Here is a 24,584-nt window from a genome sequence, read left to right as displayed (position 1 = left end):
TTTTTGGTTTGTTAAACGACATTGACAAAGAAAACACAAGCTTTAGTGTGGTATAAAGGGCTTATGTCAGGTTGCAATACAAGGCATTCTGAATCAAATGGTCACTGTGCCGTAGCTAATATTTGTTTTGTATTAAGTGCTTATGTCGACATATGCCCTTAATATCAGCAGTGTGCGATAAACTGAATAAGTTTTATGTTGATATATGCTCTTAGTAATATTCAACATTTTTAATTTATATTTGTTATTCCATAATCTTTCCCAGGGTTGGCAATACTGTATTATTGAGGAAGTATGTGCTATAAATATGTGAACTGTTGTTGCATAGTGATAGAGGGAAGATTAACATTCACAGTTTGTTGAACGTGTTTGAAAATGTTTATCCGTAGGAAGGAAATGGTTCATTCACTGCAGAAACACACTGGCATTAACACAAATGGATCTTTAAGCTGAGATAGTAGCTTTCATTTTACAAGACTAAATAAACTGTAGTCATATAGGTCTCTTTTATAAAAGTCGTGTCAAATTGCACTTCTTGTAAAACTACAGACACAATAATTAAGGATACTGAATATAAAACACTATTAATTTCTACAAAATATTTCACTGTTTATATTCAGATGAATGTAGTGATAACTATTTATTACTGTCTTCACCACTACTCAAACAAGATAAAATATGGGATATATTGGAGGGCGTCCCTGACAAACCATCTTCACTGTCAGATATTTTGGATTATGAGGATGACAGTGATCAAGACAAATATACCTGGTACAGAGAATCAAAACTGCCTAGATGTCGAAATAATAAAAAAAAACTAAAAGTCCCTTTGCATGATTCAGATCAGCAACAAGAGTACATTGCACAAAATGTTCCTGCACACGCAATGGTGGAGACATCTCTTTCAAGAGATGGAATTGAACAGCCTTCTACAAGCAATGGCAATGGTGAAGGTACGGCTATTAAATTCATTGGGCTAGACACTGCACACAGAACAAATGGTTCTTTTGCATACTGGACAATTGTACATTAATGTTAGTGGGAAGGAAGTATGTGCTAGAAAGTTGAAACCTCATAAACAGTGCAAAATGAAATGTTTCCTCATTCTGGAAAATGATATTCACAAAACTATTTTTTCAGAAATCTGGGGACTCAGTACTCACGATAAGAGCTGCATTTATAGTAAAGCATGTCACTACTAAACATGAGGCAACCAGGAGATCCAGAAAGGAAACATGTTCTAGAAAAAGAAATGTTAATCATGAATACTGTTTTGAAATCAATGGTCAAAGGAAACCTGTATGCAAACACTGTTTCCTCAGCACAGTAGATGAGCATGAGAAATTTGTTAGACACGCCATTAAAAATATAAGATGAAGCACTACTGGAACACCCCCCTCCCAACCCCCCCCCCCCCCCCCCCCTCCCCACTGATAGGCATGGAAAACATACTTTGTGACATAAGAAGGGTGAGGAAGAATTGAATGACATAATAGCTCATTTATTGTCTTTCCCTTCATGTGAAATTCATTACACCAGAAGGAGCAATTACAAGAGGTATCTCCCTTCTCATCTGAATTTGTAAATTATGTACCAGTTATACAAAGAGAACAAATCAAACCTGTATCCAGGGAGCGAATTTCATGCCTTGAAACTCTCCTTCAAACAACTCATTAGTGTAGATACATGCCATAAATGTGATGTATTACATATGAAAATACAAGTTGCAAATGAAACTGATATGACAGCTGACCTATAAAATTACTCAGCTGAACAAAAACTACATCAACTACTGACTTTGCTTTCTTATAAAAAGCAAAAGACAACGATATGTGTAAGCAAGATGATTCTACAAAATGTTTCAGCTTTGATCTGCAGCAATGCCTTCCTACACCATGCCTTCAGTAACTTTTTACAAACTCAGCTGTGGACATTTAATTTGACAGTACATGACAATGGTACAGGACAATCCACCAACAATATGTGGCATGAAGCTTTAGCTTGTAGGGGAGCAAACGAAATAGCTTCGTGCTTATACATGCGTTTGTCTAATATGCCAATAAATATTTCAGAAATAACCTTTTATTCTGACACATGTGGGGGTAAAAATAAAAACTCCCATATTGCAGCAATGTCCATTATAGCTTCAAGAGACTTCCCTCAAATCAAGGTCATCAATCATAAATTCCTAGCTGCTGGACACACACACACGCACACATGGAATGCAACATCGACCATTCCATGCAATAGAAACAGAGGAAAAATGCAAGGTTCCAATTTATCATCCTCATGATTGGTACCAGTTGGTGAGGAGCACTGTCAAAAAACAATTCAATGTTGCTGAATTAAACCAAGAACAATTTTTTGACTTCGCTGGACTGCTCATATCTCGTTTGCTTTCTAGAAAGAAAAACACAGATGGAGAACATTACTCATGGCATGCTGTTCAATGGCTCCAGTATACTAACAATGAAGGAATGGTCAACTACAAGAATTCCTTACATTACGAACCTTTCAAGACGTTGATTTTCAGAAGAAGGGGCAGGCCATCAACTGACCAAGTGGAAAGGAAATGCAAATCACTCATGCCTATATCCAACAAAAAGAAGAAGGATTTACTTGACCTGCTGCCTCTTATACCACCAGTGTTACTGTCAGTGTGTCTTCCTACAGATCCTGATACAACTGCACAAGATCCAGATCTAACTAAAATTGAGTTGGAGTAGCATTCTCATTGTATCGTGTTTGATTTATTTATAACATCAGGCCTATTTCTGGAATAACTAAATGCACAATATTGTTCTTGTTCATAACATGTTGCTATAGAAATATTTACAGAGTATATACTTTCTTGTTTAATATATAGTGGTACTCATGTAATGTTGTCAGAATGTAGTAATTATTTTCAAATAAAGTTGATTCATGCCACATTCATCAAGGTCACAAAATTATTATGCGAATGGGCTGGAGCACTTATCTGAGTTTACAGGATGAAAATAAGGGAAAAATAAACCCAAGAGCCCAAAGAAATTTGGGCCATAAAATAGGGAATATTTACTATGTAATAATGTGCTGTTGGTTTAAATATATACGTATTTGGATTTTAGAGAGGATTGTGAACTTCGTTGTGGCTCTTCTCAAAAAGTCGTAGTTTTAACTTAAGCCCCTTTGACTCTGCACCAAATATTATATCCAGGCACTTTATAATATAGTGAATTATGTAGGAACTTCAGAAAGTAAGTTACATATGTCATCCCACACAAGACCATTGTGTAACTAGAGTGGTGAACTGTCAAAAGAGACCACACATTCTGGGTTTCCTGCAGACTTAGTCCTGCTGCAGTAAGCATAATAGGTCCATCACAGCATGTGAGTGAAATGCCGTAGCAACCGGAAACATACTCCAAAGATGAAGTACCTGGAACAGTTTGATTCTTGTAGGCAAAACATCTCCATTGACCAAGATTCATTGTGAAATTCTGTCAGTACGTGGGCCAAATGCAACGTCACATGCTGCCATAATGAAATAGTACCAAAAATTTGGCCAAGGCCATACAGACGTGGGTGATACTAATCGGGAAGTAATGCCATTGACATCAACCATAGATAACAATGTCCCCACAATCTTTTTGGCAAGCTAAATAAATGTCTGGGGGAAACTGATTCCTCCAACGATGATGCTCACTCAGCAGTTCTCGAATGGCTCTGTGATGGGGCGGTACCACCAATGAACTGAATGGTTGGTAGAATCTTCTGAATGTTGTTTAGAGAGACCCGGTGGCTACTTTGAAATATAAAGTCATATGTCTTTGCCACTGATGTGTAGATGAGCATCATATGAAAGCTACTTGGCCTGCCATAATAATGTGCAACTTCTTTTTTGAAGTCTCTCATACAATGATTCAAGTGTTGTTAACTGTGAGCAGATGCTGTAATTATTATCCGTGTATCTTAAAATGTGAAAGGGATTTTTTTTCACCAGTGTAGCAGCTCGGAAACAGGAAACAAAATAACAACTACCTCATAATATGGTATGACGTCATTGGAAGTGGCCACCACTGCTTAGAAATAGATTATATGGAGTCAGTTGGAACACTGATGGTTGTTGGAAAGATATTATATTGCTTTTCAAGATGAGAAACTGCAGCTCTTTAACAGTTTCAGAAGATACAGATCTTGGAGAACTATGACAAAGTTTAACACTGAGCATATCCAAACAAAATTCAAAATGGAGAAGAATGAGTGGTGCTACCAACAAAAAGGAAAGAATTATGAATACCACCAGCACACAACAGCGTAATAAAAATTTGGAGGATCTGTCACTATGTCCTTGAGTGATTACGGAACCACTTGAGTGATGGTAAGCTCTGCACACACATGAAACCTGATTCCTCTCCATGCTAACAGTCTGTCAGAACAACGTTGAACTGTTTTCAGAACTTGCAAGTGATTCCTCTCACTCATTTCATGTGATATTTTACATCCACTCTCCACAATGCTCAAAATGGTCCCAGTTCATCAGTATATGATGGTGGTGGTGGTTAGTGTTTAACGTCCCGTCAACAACGAGGTCATTAGAGACGGAGCGCAAGCTCGGGTTAGGGAAGGATTGGGAAGGAAATCGGCCATGCCCTTTCAAAGGAACCATCCCGGCATTTGCCTGAAACGATTTAGGGAAATCACGGAAAACCTAAATCAGGATGGCCGGAGACGGGATTGAACCGTCGTCCTCCCGAATGTCAGTATATGAGGTCTGCCTCGTGCTGTTTTATACACCATATCCTTCTTAGCTGCAACTATGGTGACTGTCAAGGTTCACACTAAATCAGAAAAACACATGGGTCTCTGTGGTGTTCATCTATCTGCATTACTTATGTGACCATTGTCCATGGAGACTAGAATGTCTCATTGTTGACACGACATCATAGAAAGATACGCACTGAGGCCACTTGCACTAAATTGATTGAAAATGATCTGCATTGACTTTACTGATATTCTGCTGTTTGCAGTCTGCAGTCCAATCATACAGGCTATGAGAAAGAGATATGGTGATCAACATTATGGTGTTTTCAGAACAACACTGCCCTTATCATTCTTGAATACCTCCCAGTATTTGAAAGCAAGTACACAGTCATACACTCCTATGGTATTTTTTAAATCATATAATGACTCGCCAACTTCTGAAATCCTAACTAATCACCATGCCACACAGATTAGTTAATCACATGAAACAGCCTTTACTTATGAACAACTAAAAACTAGACTGAACACACATGATCCCAGTCTCTCCAGCTGTTAAGCACTGCCTCACTAACCAGGTTGAAAATCTGACAGGGAGTGAGAGCATACAGAAAAGAAGGGAGGAAGGGGAACACCCAGGGAGGAAACAGCATATAGAGAGAGAACCAGCACACGTGCAGACAACAAGCACATGGAGAGTGGTCCAGTGTACAGGGAGGGAGACCAGCACATGTGGAGGAGAGCAATGCACAGAGAAGGGACATGTGCATGATGAGCGGACCAGTGCACAATGATGGGACCAGCACTTGGGGAGGGTACCAGTACATGGGGGTTCACACGTCAGCCTACCTTGATGTTCCCCTTCAGTATTGTAGGGGTTCTCCAACACTGGAATAGCAAGATCGGCTGAGTAATGAATTGGATTTTTTATTATGGAGGGAGATGTACTAGAGTAATGCGTACAGCTGTGCTAGATATAGTGGCGCATCTGCCTAGTGAGTAGGAGTCCAGGTTCAAATCCCAGCTTTGATGCAAATTTTAATTCATTGCTTCAGCCTGTGTTCATTATCATAGATGCAGTAAATTGTTTATTACTATTTTCTAGAGTTTTTAAGCTTTTCAAGAGCACAATCAGTTGTTTTTTATGCTTTGTGTAACCATTTACAAGTGCAGGCAAGAGCTAGGACTTGTGGTAGCTGTACAATAATTACTCCATATTATTATTAATCTTTTTTTGGAGTGACATTAGGAAAAATTCCGCTAGCAGCTAGTAAACTTATTGTTTATTAAAAGACAACTAGTTTTGCAGCCTAAAACCACATCATCAGGTGCAAACTACGTGGAAGAAAGCAAAGTACAGTGTCACGGCATCTTGTGGATATTAAAATTAATAAAGGAAAGTCTAAAATATACTTGCAACATTAAAAGATCATAGGCATACCCATTACCCAGCCTTCCAGCCAGTCCGAAGCCCATATAAAATGGGAGGGTTAATCATCAGGCTAACCATCCAACATTCTAAAAAACTGATTGGTTCCTATACACTTACACCCAGCCTCGGATTGGAATGGATCTAATGGATAATGGCCCAAGCTTACGAATAAAGGACCATGAATAGGTATATGGAACATAAAAACCCTGTATGCTGCAGGACAGACAAAGATACTGGACAAAGAACTAACAGAGTACAAGATGGATATTACAGACCTGCAGGAGATAAGATGGCCTGGACAAGATACGCACAGAGAAAGAAACTACACGATCGTATACAGCGGACACAAGCATGGTCACCAAATATATGGGACAGGATTTGTGGTTCATGATAAAATAATAGCCAATGTGATGACATTAGAAAATGTCAATGAAAGAATATGCTACATCAGAATCAAAGGTAAATACAGAAATATCTCATTAATAAGTGTCCATGCCATAACTGAGGACAAGGAGGAAGACATAAAAGATGAATTCTATGACATCTTAGATCAGATGTATTCCAGATTACCACAGTATGACATCAAAATTGTGCTGGGAGACTTCAATGCAAAAATAGAGCAAGAACAGCAGTGGCAACCATATATAGGCATGTTCAGCTTTCACACTGAATCAAATGATAATGGTATAAGGCTTGTCAACTTCGCCAAACCTGGAAACATGGAAAAAGGAAGTACATGACTCCCCCATAAAGATATACATAAAGCGACATGGACCTCACTGGATCAATTATCTAGGAACCAAATAGACCAAGTTTTGATAGAGAAAAAACATAAAAAGGCAACAACATATGTTAAGACAATGATGGGGGTTGAGATAGGATCAGACCATTCTCTTGTGCTAAGAAAGATGAAACAATCATTACCAAAACTACCAAGTAAGAACAACACCGGTAAAAGAACCCAAAGAGTAGATGTGAGTAGGCTAAAAGAGGAGGAGGTGAATAACCAATTTAAGATTAAGCTTAAAAATAGATTTGCTGAATTAGATAATGCAACAATACAAAAGAAGATGAAGATATCAACACAAAATGGAAGAAGATGATGACAGTTATGAGGGAGACCGTGCATGAACTACTAAGAGATAATAATAATAGCAATATAAAGTGCAAATCATGATTCAATGAAACATGTAGAAAAGCAGTACAGGACAGGAAGAGAGCCAGACAGGCAATGATGAACAATAACAACCATGAAAATCAAACAACATACAGGAAAACTATAAGAGAAATGTAGAGGTGAGAGAAAAGAGCTTTCACATATAAACAGACAGAGAATGCTGAGGAGGACTATAACCAGAACAATAGTAAACAGTTTTACAGGACAATGAAAGAGCACAAAGCACAGGCTGTGATAATGAAGGACGAGAATGGAAAATTGATCACTACGAATGAAGGAAATTTACGAGAACTGGAGGAAATACTTCAAAGAGCTGCTGAACAACCCAGTAGATACCTACAGCAATGCAAACATGGCAGGAAACAATCAGAACATACAACCATTAGTAGAAGAACCAACTCTGATGGAGGTGAAGGAGGGAATAAAAAGACTAAAAAATGGGAAGGCCCCTGGAATAGAGAAGATATCAGCAGAGCTCATCAAAGAAGGGGGAGAGAAGATACATGAATGGTTAGCCGAACTGATAAAAGAGGTAAGGAGAAAAGAAATAATGCCAGAGGAATGGAAAACTGCTGCTGCATGTCCCATACACAAGAAAGGAGACAAAATGCTGACACAGAACTACAGAGGGATATCTCTCCTATTCACATGCTTCAGAGTAAAATCAAGAATTATACTGAACAGGCTCAACCCATACATTGAGGAAATATTAAACACAGCACAAGCAGTGTTCAGAGAAGGTAAATCAACAATCGACCAAATATTCACACTAAGACAAATATTAGATAAGAACTGGGAGCACAATCATGATAGCTTTTGCCTGTTTATAGATTTCAACAAAGCATATGACAGCATAGTAATAGAGGAAATGTGGAGGATAATGGCAGAATATGGGATACCTGACAAGCTGATAAAGTTAACTAAAACATGTGTGATGGAATCAAAGTGTAGAGAGAAAGTACAGGGGGAATTCTCAGAAGCATTTGAAGTAAAAACAGGAGTGAGACAGGGAGATATTATATCACCAACCCTGTTCAATTTGGCCCTCAACAACAGCCTGAAGACAGTAACATGTGAAAGAGTAGGAGCCACCATAGCAAAAAAGTAAATGTCCTGGCTTTTGCAGATGATATTGTGCTGATAGGAAAGAACACAGAAGAACTGGAGAAAATGGGGACTGTGCTAATGGAAGAAGCTAATAAAGTAGGTCTAATTATAAATGAAAGTAAAACAAAGTTCATGGTAGTAGGAAATAGGGCTCATTTAGGACCAAATGATCTAAGAATCGGAAATCTAATAATACAGAAGACAGACACATTCATGTACCTTGGTGTCAACAGCAGCCAACAAAACCTTATAGAACAAGAGATAGTAACAAGAATTCAAGCTGGGGGAAGATGTCTAGGAGCTATGCACAACATCATACAATCGAAGTTGCTATCTAGGCAGACGAAAATGAGAATATATCAGACCATCATCAAGCCAATAGTGTGTTGTGCAAGTGAGACATGGACCTTGACAAAGAAAACAGAGAAAAAACTCATCACTTTTGAAAATAAAGTACTGAGAAAAATACACAGACGAGTGAAAGAAAATTAACAGTGGAGAATAAGGAAAAACAGAGAACTCAGACAATTATACACACTGCCTGACGTCGTAGCGAGTTTGAAAATTAACAAACTAAGATGGTATTGGCATGTGAGGAGGAGAGGGAAGAACACTGCAATAAAGGCTGTAATGGATGGAGAAGCTGAAGGAGAGAGACTACTGGGATGGCCGAGAATGAGATGCAAGGATAATACCATGGGAGACATGCATATACTGGGTCTGGGAGATAAAGATGCAGATGACAGGAAAGTGTGGAAGGCTGGACTGAGTGAGACCAAGGACCAGCTATGGTTTGTGTGGCCAGTATAAGTAAGTAAAGTAAGTAAGGTGTACCCATTGCTCCAAGTTAAAATTTACAATTCAGAGAATATTGTCAATAATGTGGTGAATGAAAGTTAATGAAGATGTGCTCCATTCACTTAGGACAAATTGCTGATACGTGCAACTTAAAATTTGCATGCATCTAAAAATAAAAAATAAAAATATTTTATGCAGATAGGAGGCTAGAAGTTTTTAAAGGGGACTGGATTGGCTATAAAAAATTGTCACTGCTAACATAATTAGTCATGGCACTATGCAAATTACTGTGTGGAATGCATCGGGTGGCAGTGTCTTCCTGGTATTATGGCAGGGCAACCCGCTGTTGGGCAAAGTAAAAGTGGCCCACACGATCAACAAAGTGAGACTAGCTGGCTGGCACAATGGAAGCTATCCATGTGGATGGTGTGACGTCATATACTCATGACTAGGAGCACTGGATCTCTACATTTACAAGTGAGAATAATATACAATTTTATTACATGCAAATACCCAATTGTACAAACAACCAAGATGGTGCTTTGATTCTAATTGGTTATTCAACGTAAACTATAGACTTTCTTTTTTATATCTCAAAATTTCTACTTCCTCCAATATATTCAAAATACAGCTTTTTCTTTTTTTAAGAAGTATTTTTAAATTTTCTGAAGGGCATGTGATGCTGTGCCCCTCTTCATATAAGAAGGCAGACTACAGAAATAAATTTAATTTTTTTTTTTCTTTTTTTTTTTTTGAGCAGAATAAGATAATGAAAATTAGACATTATTTAACTGCAAACTATATGTATCAAACCTAAAGAAGCTTTTTGCTGTTAAACGGAAATGTTCCCTAGGATTCAAAATAAACGACTTTTACAAATGCACCCAACTGCGCCAAAATTATGTGTTACTGTAAAGTTTCACAAAATAGGTAAAGCATTACATGCAGTTGTGAATGCTGGATGGGGCGCAGGTTATGAAGTAGAAAAGCTGTTTGCTGATTATCTGAATAAACATTTCCGGCATCCTACTAATTTCAGTATAAAAAACAGGAAACAGGTCATACACAATTTGCAGGGTGTATTCATGCCACCAACCACATGTGTGATGGTACATGATGTCAATAATGTGTACGATAATGTACCTATTGTTCTGGTGCAAGTATTATTGCAGAGAATCCGTAAACCTTTCCAGAGAGACCATGTAAAGAGGTGGAAGAAATTCTGGCTTTACTGTTTTATCTTTTAATTATTTTAAATTTGAGGATGATTTTTATTTACAACAAGAAGGCTTGGCCATGGGCTCACCACTTGCCTATTGCATAGCAAATATTTTTATGATGAACTTTGAGCATGAATTTCTGACAAAATTCCCTCAACACACAAAAAGATTTATTTCACAGAATAGATATGTTGACGATGTTTTCATATTATATGATAGTAATAATGTTGAAAGTGACTAGTTCCTCTGGGATCTAAATAGTATGAACCAAAAGATATAGTTTACTGGTAAATGTGCTGAGATGAAGCTTTACCATTTTTGGACCTCTAAGTGACCATAAAAAATGAAAACACAGGCTTCAATATTTACCAAAAGCCAACCACAACAGATCTAGTTACACACATGCAATCATGTCACCCAATGAAATATAAATCTGCAGCATTCTGAGCTATGTTATATCGTATGCCCCTTACTAGTGGAGCTCAAGTAACTCAATACGAGATCATACAGTATATAGTGTATCAAAACAGTTACAATCCAGAATTTTTAACACAATTAATAGAAGTATATTGAAAAAGAAACATCTTCCTCCTCATAGAAAATGAGAGGCAGATTTTATAAGACTTAATCAACCAAGCAGACAAAGATGTAGTCTATTTTGTTGTAGAATACCATACCTGGATGTAGTATCCGAAAAAAAATGGCAGATGTATGAGATCCAAAAATATTATTTCACCAAATTTTTCTTTTTCAGATCTACATAGAAAACTCAGACACAAGGAAAAAGCTGTGGTAAATAAATACAAGGTGAACATAAAGTCTGGGAACACTTTCAATTATTTACTGCACAAGAACTAAACATTGTATAGATCTCGTACATTTTGCATTTTGAAGAGAAACTCTGGAAGTTTTTTTTACAAACATTCGATATGCGAACCATGAGTGACCTGGCAGACATCAATAAGGTAATCGAATTCTTGCCATACACGTCCCAGCATGGCATCATCAACTGTGGCAGTCACTTCCCATATTCTCTCCTAGAGCTCTGCTACATCACATGGTAGAGGCGCTACATACACCAGATCTTTAATGTGTTACACGCAATGAGATCTGATGATCAGGGAGGCCATTTCATGAAACAGCTGTCCCTTTCTGTAGTATGGCCGATCAATCGATTTGGCACATCTGTGTTCAGGTACCCACGAACTTCACGATGAAAATGGGGCGGAGCCTCATCCTGGTGAAAGACGAATGAAGAGTCCGACTGCATTTGAGGCATCAGCCATTGCTCCAACATGTTCAAGTAGAAATATCCAGTGACGGTGCTTTCAGTCAAGAAGAATGGCCCGTACAGTTTTCGATGTGACAAGGCACAAAAAAACATTTACCTTAGAGGAATCACGCTCAAATTCAATGCATTCATGTGGATGCTTTGTACCCCAGATTCGACAATTATGCCTGTTCACTTTCCCATTAGTGTGAAAAGTGGTTTTGTCACTAAAACTTAAGCGATCAACAGTGCCATCCTGATCCTCATTCAATTGTTGCAACTGCGAACAAAACTCAAAATGCTTGTCTTTGTTGTCGTCATTGAGCTTCTGCAGTAGCTCCAATTTGAATGGCTTCATAGACAGCTTCTGTCACAGGACTTTCCACACTGTCACTGGAGCCATTTTGAGTTCACAGGATGCATGATGCACTGATTTCTTTGGACTCCTTATGAATGTCTCTCGTACGCATTCCACATTCACTTCACTCACATTCACTTCTCTTTGCCGGGCACAAGCAACCCGTTATAAAGAATGTGTTATGCCAGTGGTAAATGGCCTTCCTTGTTGGTTGCTTCTTACTGTACTTGGTTCTAAACATCTGTTGAACAGCTGTAGCACACTTGTTTTTGTTGAACTCTGGCACACAGAAAGTTCGCTCCACACCTCAACTCGCCATGTTTGTGACTAGAGCTGACTATCGGCAAAGTACCAAACTATACTGTGGTGGTATGAATGGGAATAAAAAAGGAACTTTCAAGGTTTCTCTTCAAATGACATATGTATGATATCTGTACAATGTTTGGTTCTTGTGCAATAGATATCTGAAAGTGTTCCCGGACTTTATGTACACCCTGCATAATGAAGTGTGTGTACACTGGATTACACATAATGATTGCCTGAAGAAATACACAGGGCAAACTGGTGGGCTATTTCAAGTAAGATTGCACGAACACTTTAACTTAAATAATTGATAATCTACATTAACAATGCACTTTCACAAAGAGGGGCTCAGCATCACAAGCCCTTCAGCAAATTTAAAAATATTTCATAAAAAGAAAAAAAACACATTTTGAATATATTAGGGGAAGTAGAAATTTTAGACAAAAAAAAAGAAAAAGCACAGTTAACGCTGAATAACCAATTACAATCAAAGCACCACAGCATTCTGGCTAATTTTGATTGTTTATGCAATTAGGTATCAGTACATAATAAAATTCTGTATTATTCTCTATTGTAAAGGGAGTAACTGAGTGTTCCTAGTCATGAATACATGCAGTCACACTGTCCACATGAATAGCTTCTGTTCCACCAGCCAGCTAGTGTCACTTTGTTGTTTGTGTAGGCCGCTTTTACTTTGCCCAACACTGGGTTGCTTTGCCGTCACACCAGTAAGACACTGCCAGCTGATACATTCCATATAATAATTCGCGTAGTGCCATGACTAACCATGTCAGCAGTGACAATTTTTTCACATCAATCCAGCCCCATTCAAAAATTTTTAGCATTCTCTCACTGTAGAATATTTTTCTTTTTAGATGCGTGCAACTGTTAAAACATGGCTCTGTAACCACGAGTTGTGCCTCTCTGAAATTCATGCCTAAATGAATGGACACATCTTCATTACTTTTCACTCACCATAGTATTGACAATATTCACTGAATAGTAAATTTTGACTAGGAGTGATGGATATGCATATGATCTTTTAATATTGCAAGTATATTTTAGACATTCCTTCATTAATTTTAATAGCCACAAAATGTGATGACACTGTCCTTTGCTTTTTACCATGTCGGTTGCACCTAATTATGTGGTTTTAGGCTGCAAAACTGGTTGTGTTTTAATAAACAACAATTTTACCAGATGTTAGTGGAATTCTTCCAAATATCATGCATTTCAACAGCTGTGGATACCCGAATATAAAACACCACATCATTTGAATACAAAACTAATGTAAGTACAATCTAATAAGATTCTTATCGAGATGACTGCTGGAAGAAGCTGCATCAATTGAAATCAAAAGACAGTAATCAGTATTGACTCCTTTCACATCACTACCAAATTCAGACAGCAGACAACACTGTGTTGGAAAGGTTTACCATGTCAATAAATAATCAGATTCCAAAACCACACAAACACTACAATGGTTGTTATTTGGCATATCACTATCACAACACTAGAACAAAGTGTAACTATTTCCGTAACAGAACAATATTAAAAATGACTGATAGAAGTCCATATATCAGTGGTTTGATTTGGTATTCCATATATCAGTGGTTTGATTTGGTATAACAAGCTACCAAACTCTCTACGAATGTACACGGGAAACGTTTTTAAAACAAAATTAAAATCTTTTCTAATAGAAAAATGTTTATATTCTTTCAATGAGTTTTAAGATTGTGATTGTAACATGAGGCATTAGCATATCAGTTGTAATGTGATAAATGTAAAAAATAGACATAAGAAGCAACAGCTACAGAATATAGTGTATTTTATAAGTATAAATATAACCATAGAATTAAGTCTGACATTTGCAAAAGCCATCATTACGATGGCTCCACGCAAAGAAAATGTAAATAAATAAATAAATACTCTTGTGGATGTAGATACACTAAACAGTTTTGTCTGCTATTTGATGCTAGCAGTGATCAGAAATCTGTTACTACCAGTCAGTGTCATTTGATTTCCATCAGTTACTTTGCTGAGGGTTTTCTTAGAAAGTGCATATAATATGTGCATAGCAAACAATTAATAATTTAGAAAAGTATGAAGGACAGATCTACACTTTATTCCATATTATGATCAAGTTATGTATGTTGCAGGGAAACTGATTACTCTAAAAGCTGGGTTTTGACTTGAAGTCAACTTGATGGCATTATGCTTAAAAGGCAATAGCAGAAGCCAGAACCTCCTGCCCTGCCCCCCCCCACCCCCCCTCCCTCCACAAACCCCTTCCCACATTCTTTTGTTGACCAGTACAGCAGCTATTTGAAATTCTAAACTTATACGAGAGTAATCCCAAAAGTAAGGTCTCCTATTTTTTCATAAGTACATAGACCTTTTATTTCTACAATGGTTTACATCAGTTTACAGCTTGAACATTTAGCTATTTTTCGACATAATCACCATTTCTGTTGATGCATTTTTGTAGACGCTGTGGCAGTTTTTGTATGCCCATGTCATACCAGCTCGCCACCATGCTTTTCAGAAAGTTATGAATCTCTTCTTTCACCTCGTCGTCAGAGCAGGATCGCTGGGACCACAATTAATGCTGATAGGTATTGTGAGACTCTGATAAAACTCAAACATGCAATTCAGAACCAGAGAAGAGGAATGTTGAGCAAGGGCGTACACATTCTCCATGACAACACTCGCCCACACATTGCTTGGCAAACCGTTGCTCTCCTGCAACAATTTCAGTGGAACATAATCACCCACCCATCCTATAGTTCTGACTTGGCGCCCAGTGACTATCACCTGTTCCCTAGGTTAAAAGAACATATTGCTGGAAAGCAATTCAGCTTTGACAACGAGGTTCATAACTTTCTGAACAGCATGGCAGCGAGCTGGTATGACACGGGCATACAAAAACTGCCACAGTGTCTACAAAAGTGCATCGACAGAAATGGTGATTATGTCAAAAAATAGCTAAATGTTCAAGCAGTAAACTGATGTAAACTGTTGTAGAAATAAACAGGTCTATGTACTTATAAAAAAATAGGAGACCTTACTTTTGGGATTACCCTCATATTTTCTTGAAATAAAAAACGATTAAAAATTGGGAAATACCATGATTGAAAACTGGGGAGTAATTTCTTTAAAACATACCATTCCTGTCAGTAATCGTCTACACACCTGAGCAGAATTCTTTCCTTCTCCTCTCTCATATTACACTACAGTTCTCAAAATAGAAAGAAATTACAATTTTTTAGCACATTATTATTCATACCAGTTGAATGATTTACAACTTCCATCGTTCCATACTGTTCCATCCAAAGTTTTCCAACAATAATGTTGTGGACACAGCAGTTCACATTGGTCCATGTATATGCCTCACCCCACCTAATAAGATGAAAGAAAAACATTTTATTGCACTGTACTGCCACATCAAACATGCTTAATTGCTAATTTAGTAAAAGTGTGACTCTTTCTTATTTAGTTTGGTATTTAACTAATGACTGCACACACTAAAGTTGCGACAAGCTGCATTCATCAAATATTTTAGTCCATTGATAGCCTAGCCTCACTAACACCAAGTGGCGCTGTTAGCAAACAGTGTAAACAGAATGGAATAGTGTGTGTTTCATAAGCAAAAATCGCAGGCGTATAGAGTAGACTTTATTCTTCTTTTACCAGTATTTAACTTGCAAATAATGGTGAAGTGGCCATGAATAAAAGATACTTTTCAGTGTCTAATGATTACTAAGTAAGTCTTTCAATTGGAGCTTTATAGGAACCATTAAATCCTGACATTGTCAATGTTGTCTGTTAACACATATTGATGTGCTTTTCTTGTGGAGTACACAGACTATTTTTACACTAATTTTCCACTCAGCTTTATTTTCAATCTATTTCACAGCTTTTTACAACTGAATCCTCAGGCACTTAGGCACAGTTGTTGAATTGTGCCTAAGTGACTGAGAATGAAGCAATAAGAAGCTACGAATTTGATTGCAAATAAAGTAAACAATAAACACAGGTGAGTGGAAAATTAGTATGGCAGTAGCCTGTGAGCTCCAAAACAAAATCATTGTCTAGTGTAATGGAAGCAAAAACATTGATGTAATAGTATGTAATTGGGTTTCCAGTCAGGTACGTATTGTGTAGGTTTTCATGTGTGCCACTCCCATTATCTTCTGTAAAATGTCATTAATCATAATATTGTGTCTTTTGGATATGTCATGCAGTTGAAATCTGATAGCTTTACATATTTTAATTATTTTTTTGTTTATTATTACTCTATAAACAAATGCCACTGTATGGATGCTTGCACCTGCCAGGGCAATGTAGTTATGCAGACATAAATAGAATTTTGTATGTGTGTGTGTGTGTGTGTGTGTGTGTGTGTGTGTGTGTGTGTGTGTGTGTGGGTGGGTGGGTGGGTGGGTGGGTGGGTGGGTGTGTGGGTGTGTGGGTGTGCGTGTGTATGTGCATGCACACGTGTTCCTCCCACACACATGTCCTTCTTCAAAGTTAATTAGTAAATAACACACATACACCTGGATAACTACATTGTCCTGACCAACTACAGTATACCGATGCTGCAATTCAACTGGAATAAAAGGAGAAAGGAGATGGAAAAAAGGAAAGAGGTTTGGAGGGAAGGCTGGCAGATGGCTTGGGAGGAGAGGCAACATGTGGATGAGATAGGGCAGGGGAAATTTTATGTGCCCCATAACGATGTGAAAAAGTGGGCTGAAAGTGGGAGGAAGAATAGGGGATGAGAGACATGACAGAGAGGATGATCTGAGCCTAGAAAAAGTGAAATGGGGAATATGGGGACAGAGGTGGAAGTACATAGCTATGGGATAGAAGCTATTGGAGTTTGAGGTCAGATCTCAATCTCTATTAGACCCTTTTCCACACCTACCAACAAGTATATCCCTAGTTCTGTGCTCTCCATCTCACCGAGACCTGACCTCAGTCTTTACTAGATTCTGTCCAACACCAATCTCTAATGCTGTCCTCATGTTCTCCACTTCAGTTAATTTACTCTCACATCACCCTCTCTGCCATCTCTTTCTTCCCCTATTCTGTATTCTATTCCCACACATCTCTTCCACATCATTATGGGCCACATGCAACTCTTCCTGCCTGTGCTGGGATGAGCTCACTAGTACCATATTCCTAACTGATCTGTTTGCTGACTCCTTTTCCTGGCTGTGAGCCACATAGCTCAAAACACCTCTTCACCTAATTTCTCTCCTCAGCCACACCATCCAATACAATCATTCACTCCAGTCAAGCTGGAGCACCAATAGAATGCAGTCAACTATGGCAATGTAGCCATTCTGGTACGCATAAGTGTAATCTGTACTATTTAATTCTAAAGGACATCATCTGAAAGCTTAGCAAAATTTTTAGTCTTGTTTATATGCCTACTGACCACAATATGCCTCAGCTATATGACGAGTTGCTAAGTTTACTCTTTCCGTTATTGAAATTTGACATAAGACTTTCTATTACTCTTTTTATAGCAAAAGGTATGCAAGATCAACAAGAGAGAGCATTCATTCAAACAATACAAATGACAAACAAGACTGCTCTAGGTGATACAAGCTATTTTTCCCACTGCATGTAATAATTTAAAAAACTATAAATGCACTGTGGTTATTACAGACATACATCACCCTCTTTGGTTATTTTGTTGTTGGTCAGTCTAGATATTTATTTGCAACAGCAACAATTTCTATGGCATGTACTCTTTAACCTATTATTTAAGAAACACATTTTATGCCATTTGTTAGCCTTGCATAGTTCTTCCATGTCTTGGGTATCGTTTGACAGTATGTTCCACAACTTTACTGCTTGATAAAACCTAGTGGTTTGGATCTGATCTCTATTTCTTTTTCTGCATGATTACAAGCAGTCACTATTCCTGGTTTGATAACTATGTATAGTGGTGTTTGATTAATACTAGTACATACTTTTCCTTACAGACTGTACTTCATAAGATGTATTCGCTTGGAGCTGTCAAAATTTTCCAGCTTTTAAAGAATATTCAGAAGGCCATTCTGATACTTTTGATTATCATCCTGGTGGCCCTTTTGCATTCTGAACATATTTTTCATTTTCTGAGCATTTGCATCCCAGAACATTATGCCATAACTAAAGATATGAATGAATGAGCTATTATACACTGTAGTTAACATTCAGAGGTCATATCTTCTTGTTTTCATTCTTTTCCGTGTACTCTGATATTTTCATCCTAATTTCATTGCTGATCAACATACAGACATAAAATAATGCTATCTAATATTGCTACTCATTTCACTTCCTTTGTTGATAATGTTGTTATAAAAGCTCAGGATACTGCCGACAATATTTATACTGCAATATGATGATAGTTCTCATTAGCTCCACAAGCATGCTTTAAATTTGAGTCTTGTTTCAAGAACTGCTTTCCTTCCTGATCTTCTGTCATCAGTGTAAAAAAAAAAGAGGGCCTGTTGGCTTCTGAACTTTATAATTAACCCTTCAAGCTGGGGTTTCATATGGCTCGCTGGTTAAGGATTACAGTGGAGGAATCATTTATACAAACTTAATGAAATTTTCAAGACCTTTTCAATAGACTGTTTCATGTTTGCGTGACTCATGTGGGCATCACCACAATGGAAACCGCCTTGATCATAGTTCCAATCATCAGCCTATGGGTATTAATGCCATTTTTAAAGCCTTCTGCTTCATGTGCTTCTACAGCTCGTAGTGTGCATGAACAAATTTTGCCAGACGCTTCCTCTCAGATTCAGCATGATTCAGCATGATTCGAATAAACTTTTTGTGACTTTGAACATTTGTGGACGTTCTGTTCACATGGAGCTGGACACTGGTGCATCTGTTTCTTTACTCAACAGATCAACGTACGACTTGCTTGGTTTTTCCCCGCTTCGTCATTCACATTCCACGCTGACTGCATTTACTGGACAGGAAATCTCAATGCTAGGGGTGTGTAGTTTGCAAGCCACGTATAGTGTGACGACAAAAACTGTGTCTTTTCATGTGCGCCACTCTAGTAATGCTCCAAACATTTTTGGCATGCACACATTTGAATTTTTTGGCCTCACAATTCAGAACAATGTACTTTGCATCAACACTCATGACCACGCAGACAGTGTGACCGCACTATGCGAGGATTTTGCTGAACTCTTTTCTGAGGGCCTTGGTTGTCCCACAGACTTTGCAGCGCATATTTTTGTTAGAGACAATGTCATGCCTATTTTCCAGCATGCACATCTGGTACTGCACGCACAGTGCGATGTCGTAGCTACTGAAATTCAGCGTTTGCAAGACAGTGGTGTCATTGAACCTGTTTCTGCTTCGGAATGGACTTCACCTATAGTCTGCATGAAAAAACCAAATGGTTGTCTCTGCATTTGTGCTGACTTTAAGTCTACAGTCAATCCCCTACCGCATCCTGAAGACATTTTTGTTAAGCTTGGTGCAGGTAAATTCTTTTCCACGATTGACTTGTGGGACGCATACTTTCAAATTCCGCTCGACGAACAGTTGCGGCAATATTTTGTGATCAACACCCATCTTGGATTTTTCAAGTTTCGTCACCTTCCATTTGGTTGTGCTTCAGCTCCTGCTATTTTTCAGTCTTACTTGCAGCAGTTATGTGCCACTGTCCCTGGTTGTTCCAATTATCTGGACGATATTGTTGTATCAGGTCGCATCCCTGACAAACATCTGCAGAATTTGAGTGCCTTATTTACTGTACTTTGGCAGGCAGGACTCAAGTGTAACAAAGACAAGTGCAAATTTTTTCAAACTGAGATTCGGTATTTAGGGCATCTGATTAACGGACAGGGTATCCACCCCTCACCATCACATCTCTGTGCGATTAGGGACTTGCCAGTACCCAGAAACTTGAAAGAACTTCAGTCTGGGTTAGGCAAATTTCGTATTATGTTCGGTTTATACCAAATGCAGTGCACATTGCACCACCTTTGCATCGCCTTCTGTGTAAGAACATTCCTTTTTTTTTTTGGTCTTCGGAATGTGATGCTGCTTTCCACAAGCTCAAATCTGCTTTGTTGAGTGATCACTGTTTGATTCCGTTCAATCCTTCCAAATAAGTTGTTTCGGCTGACGATGCAGCTTCTCATGACATCAGAGTGGTTCTCTCACACCGCATTAATTCTGTTGATCACCCAATCACTTTTGCGTCTAAATTGTTCAATTCTGCCCAGCAAAACTATTCTCAAATTGAGAAAGAGTCTTTAGCTATTGTATATGGAATGACGAAGTTTCACGATTTTTTGTACTGTCGCAAGTTCTATTTGGTCACCAACCACAAGCCTTTGAAGTCATTGTTTCACCTGTCCAAGCCAGTTCCAGCCTGTAGTGCACAAAAGTTGCAATGTTGGTCTTTGTTTTTGTCTAACTAATTTTGTTTTGGCCTATGGCTCAGTATGGCAATGCAGATGATTTGTCTCATCTACCTATCGGTCCTGATAAAGTGTTTGATTCTTCCGAATTGTCATGCATGTTCATTGATTTGCAAGACAAGGATTTCACTGATGGTTTTCCGGTGGATTTTTGTTGCATTGCTTCCGTGGCAGTTGCTGATGATTCTTTGCAGATTGTTTTGTAATACATTCCTACTCAATGCCCTCCATCTGCTACGCAGATTAGTGATCCCCTTGTTCGACGTTACTTTGCGCAACATCACAACTTCTCTGTACACCATAGTGTTATTTTGTTATGAACTGACAATTATCAGTCTCATGTGGTTGTACCTCGTTCTTTGCAATCAGATATCCTCTGCTTACTGTATGCTGGTCATTGGGGTATAGTGAGGACGAAGCAATTAGTGCGTCGTCACTGCACTTGGGTCGATATTGATAACCAAATTGAGAATTTGCTTGCTAATTGCCGCTCTTTTGTGGAGCACCAATCTGCTTCCCGCCAGCACTTCTTTACGTGGCCAACTCCTACTGCACCTTGGCAGCATGTTTGTATGATTTTTTGGGTCCTTTTTGGGACACCCGCTGGTTGATAGTCATAGATGCTTACAGCAACTTTCTTTTTGTTGTACCTATGTCTTCTACCACATCTACCTGTACTCTTTGGACTTTCACATCTATTTTTTGCATTGAGAGCCTTCCTGAAGTCACTGTCTCTGACAATGGCCCCCAGTTTGTGCCCTCCGAGTTTGAAGTGTTCTGTGCTCCTAATGGCATTCGCCACCTGACCTCAGCCCCATTCCACCCCCAGTCAAATGGCGAGGCTGAACACTTTGTGCATATATTTAAGTCACAGATGAACAAGTAGCATGCCACGCACTCTTGCAAGCAAGCACAATGGACTTTCCTTGCTTCATATCATTCCCAGTCACGTGGCGCCCGTTCCCCAGTGGAACTGCTACATGACCGTGCACATCGGTCGCTATTGCAGCTGTTGCACACGCTGCTGCGCGCTCCCACTGCTTTGCCTCATTCTGGCTTGGTGCAGCACGATTTGGTTTTCTATCGTGTTTTCTCTGGCAGGCAGCGCTGGGAGCAGGGGCACATTCTTCGCCAGCTTGGGCACACCTTGTTTGTAATTTCTGGTCTCTCTGGCACTGTCAAGTGACACTGGCACCAGATCCATTTGTGCCGTCCTCTGTTTTCTACTGCTGGTTCTTTTCCGGCAGAACTGGATGCTTCGCAGCTTCCGCCGCCACAGCCCATGATTCCACCGACGGTGCCTCTGCTGCACGCGCCTAAGGCACGGGTGCCCCTGCCTGCACTGCTGGTCCAGTCTGCTGCACTGGGCGGGCGCCTCTCATCGCTGCCACGGCCCCACCTCCGTCTGCCATCACCGTTGTGTTCCTCTGCAGTGCCGGAGTCAATGGCCGCTGAGGCTGACATCACACCGCTGCTGTAATCGCCGATGGAGGCTGTTGCTCTGCCTCTGCATCTGAGCATATCCAGTGGCGGTGCGTCTCCCGATCAGGTTTTGCAAGGGGCATTTTCCTTGCCCCTTGCGAGCAATTCGGGGACACGGGTGGGCAGCACGTCCTGGCAGTTCAGCTGTCCATCCCATCAAATTGCACCGCCCCTGGGTCCCTCTCCCCACTGTCAGAAGCCCTATTCCGTGTGGATGCGCCGTTTCAGGGGAGAAGGGTGTGGCGTTTATAGTTACGATGCCACAACATAGGGGCACAGTCTCGTAAGTTGGCACTACGAGAGAAGACTAACTACGCTGACCACAGTGCCCTCTGGCCAATGCTGTGGAGCTCAGGGAGTGCCATATGGATTTTACCCATTTTTCGTCAAGAGCAGATGGCCTGGAAATATTGCTTGCTATTGAGACTTTGTATTAGTTACGTGTAGATAAAGTTTGGACAGCAACGAGTATTTGTTAGTTTTGAGGTTATACTGAACAGTCATCCTAACTTCACAGGACTAGACATGGACTATGGCTTCACACCTATGTGCTCATCCTAGCCAAAGTTATGTATGCTTTTGATATTTACTTGTGTTTTTGACTCTATTAAAAGTGTTAAAGTTACATGCAGCACCAAAGTGCTTCACCTCTTCTGCTCCTACTCGCTTCCTTCACTCTCAGCTTATATTACAGAAACAGTTCACAGGAGCAGACCCACGCACCGCCTATCCAGGCAGGATACAACAAAATATGTATATCTAGCATGTGGCATTGCTCTTACAGTTATTTTCTGGGTTAGGAAAATGAGTGAACTAGGTGGTGTATTACCCAAGAATATAATTCTGTACAGTAGTATGCTATGGAATTGGGCAAAGTAGGCAATTAGGACCATGCTAAAACTTCCTTTAACAGAGAGTAACAGTAGACTATGACATATTTTATTTATTGTTTTATTTTTTAAATATATATATGTGTATGCCATCTGAAGTTATTTTTAAGTCATATGCCTAAAAACTTTTGTTTCCAGAGAAGATGAAATTTTGTTGGAGTTTATTGTTACACTGGTGTTGCATGTACCTGTGAGACAAACTTTAATAATGCAACAAAGTCTGAGAGATAAGATATTAATATGATTACTATCAAAGATATACTCACCTAGGCAATTCTACAGTAACAACACCTTTCGGCTGGATTTCAACACTTTTTCCCCAGAATTTTAGTTTAGGATGTATGGACCCATGAAAAATGAAATCCTTAGAATCTGCATGAAAGGCAGAGACTGGAGGATGGTGGCTAACTTGCTCACAGATCACTCTATAACAGAAGTAATGACAGAAGTAATGACTCCATAACAGAAGTAATGACTGATCAGCAACTGATTTCAAATAAATATTCTGCTTGTATTTGTGACAGAAGGATTGACTTTTATTAAAATACCTGTATCCATCTCTCTCCAACTCGTATGTTTCACCAAGCAGTGGATTGAATGGTTTGCCCAGACGTTCCCAATTAGATGCAAGTGCACTTACAGCAAACGCTGCCACATACTGAAAAATTAGTAATAAAATATGAATAGAAAATTAATCAAATTTTCATTCTCAGCAACTTGAAGCATGCATTCATTGTCTTTTGTGAGGTACTTTTTCCCGGCAAGTGAAGAGTAAGACATTAAAACTATAGCCCTATCAGGATTCACTATATAATGAACAAGATATTTAATAAAATTATCAGCAACTGCAAAGAAAAATATTACATTTTAATTTGGCAAAGGAACAAGCTGGGTTCAGAAATGGATACACACAAAATATTTGTGAAACGTGCAGCACAAGGAGAAGACATGATTAAAATAAAATTAATTTCACATTCTAGAGACTTGGCAATACACAAATGATTAGAATTACAGAACTCTACATGGACTTAGAGCATAAAAATTCAGTATTGTGTGAAGCTGCCACCTGCTGCAATCAAAATCTGCAGACATCATTGCTTGGAGTTAAATAATGCCCAGAGGTGCTGCCACACAGTTTGTAGGCACATCCACAAAGCACTGACAGGAGTTGCAGGAGGATGAGAACAAAGAAACTGCCGACTGAAGATATCCAAGACATATTTGATGAGGGACTTGTCTGGCAAATGAGCAGGCCATGGTCATAGCAATACCTGTCTTTCTTTGAGAAGACATGCATATTCCTCATTATGTTCGAGTATAATGACTTTTCTGGAGACTTGAAATCTACTCTGTAGGAATC

At 39.0% G+C, this 24,584-nt stretch overlaps 1 protein-coding gene across 1 annotated transcript in view; it reads right to left on the bottom strand.

Moving 5' to 3' along the window:
• The window catches only part of LOC124788262 (oxysterol-binding protein-related protein 1-like), a 421,041-nt gene that overhangs the window by 66,279 nt on the left and 330,178 nt on the right, over window positions 1-24,584 (bottom strand). Inside the window, exons 15-17 of the mRNA XM_047255469.1 lie at window positions 23,773-23,882; window positions 23,491-23,649; window positions 15,692-15,804 (exon numbers count right to left, since the gene is read on the bottom strand). Coding sequence (XP_047111425.1) covers window positions 15,692-15,804; window positions 23,491-23,649; window positions 23,773-23,882 — 382 coding nt within the window. The remainder of the gene's footprint in view (window positions 1-15,691; window positions 15,805-23,490; window positions 23,650-23,772; window positions 23,883-24,584) is intronic.

This window comes from Schistocerca piceifrons, chromosome 1 (genome assembly GCF_021461385.2).
Source record: "Schistocerca piceifrons isolate TAMUIC-IGC-003096 chromosome 1, iqSchPice1.1, whole genome shotgun sequence".
In the NCBI taxonomy this organism is placed as follows: Eukaryota; Metazoa; Arthropoda; class Insecta; order Orthoptera; family Acrididae; genus Schistocerca; species Schistocerca piceifrons.
The sequence above is the reverse complement of the archived record's forward strand: the minus strand, read 5'-3'. Positions and strand labels throughout refer to the sequence as shown.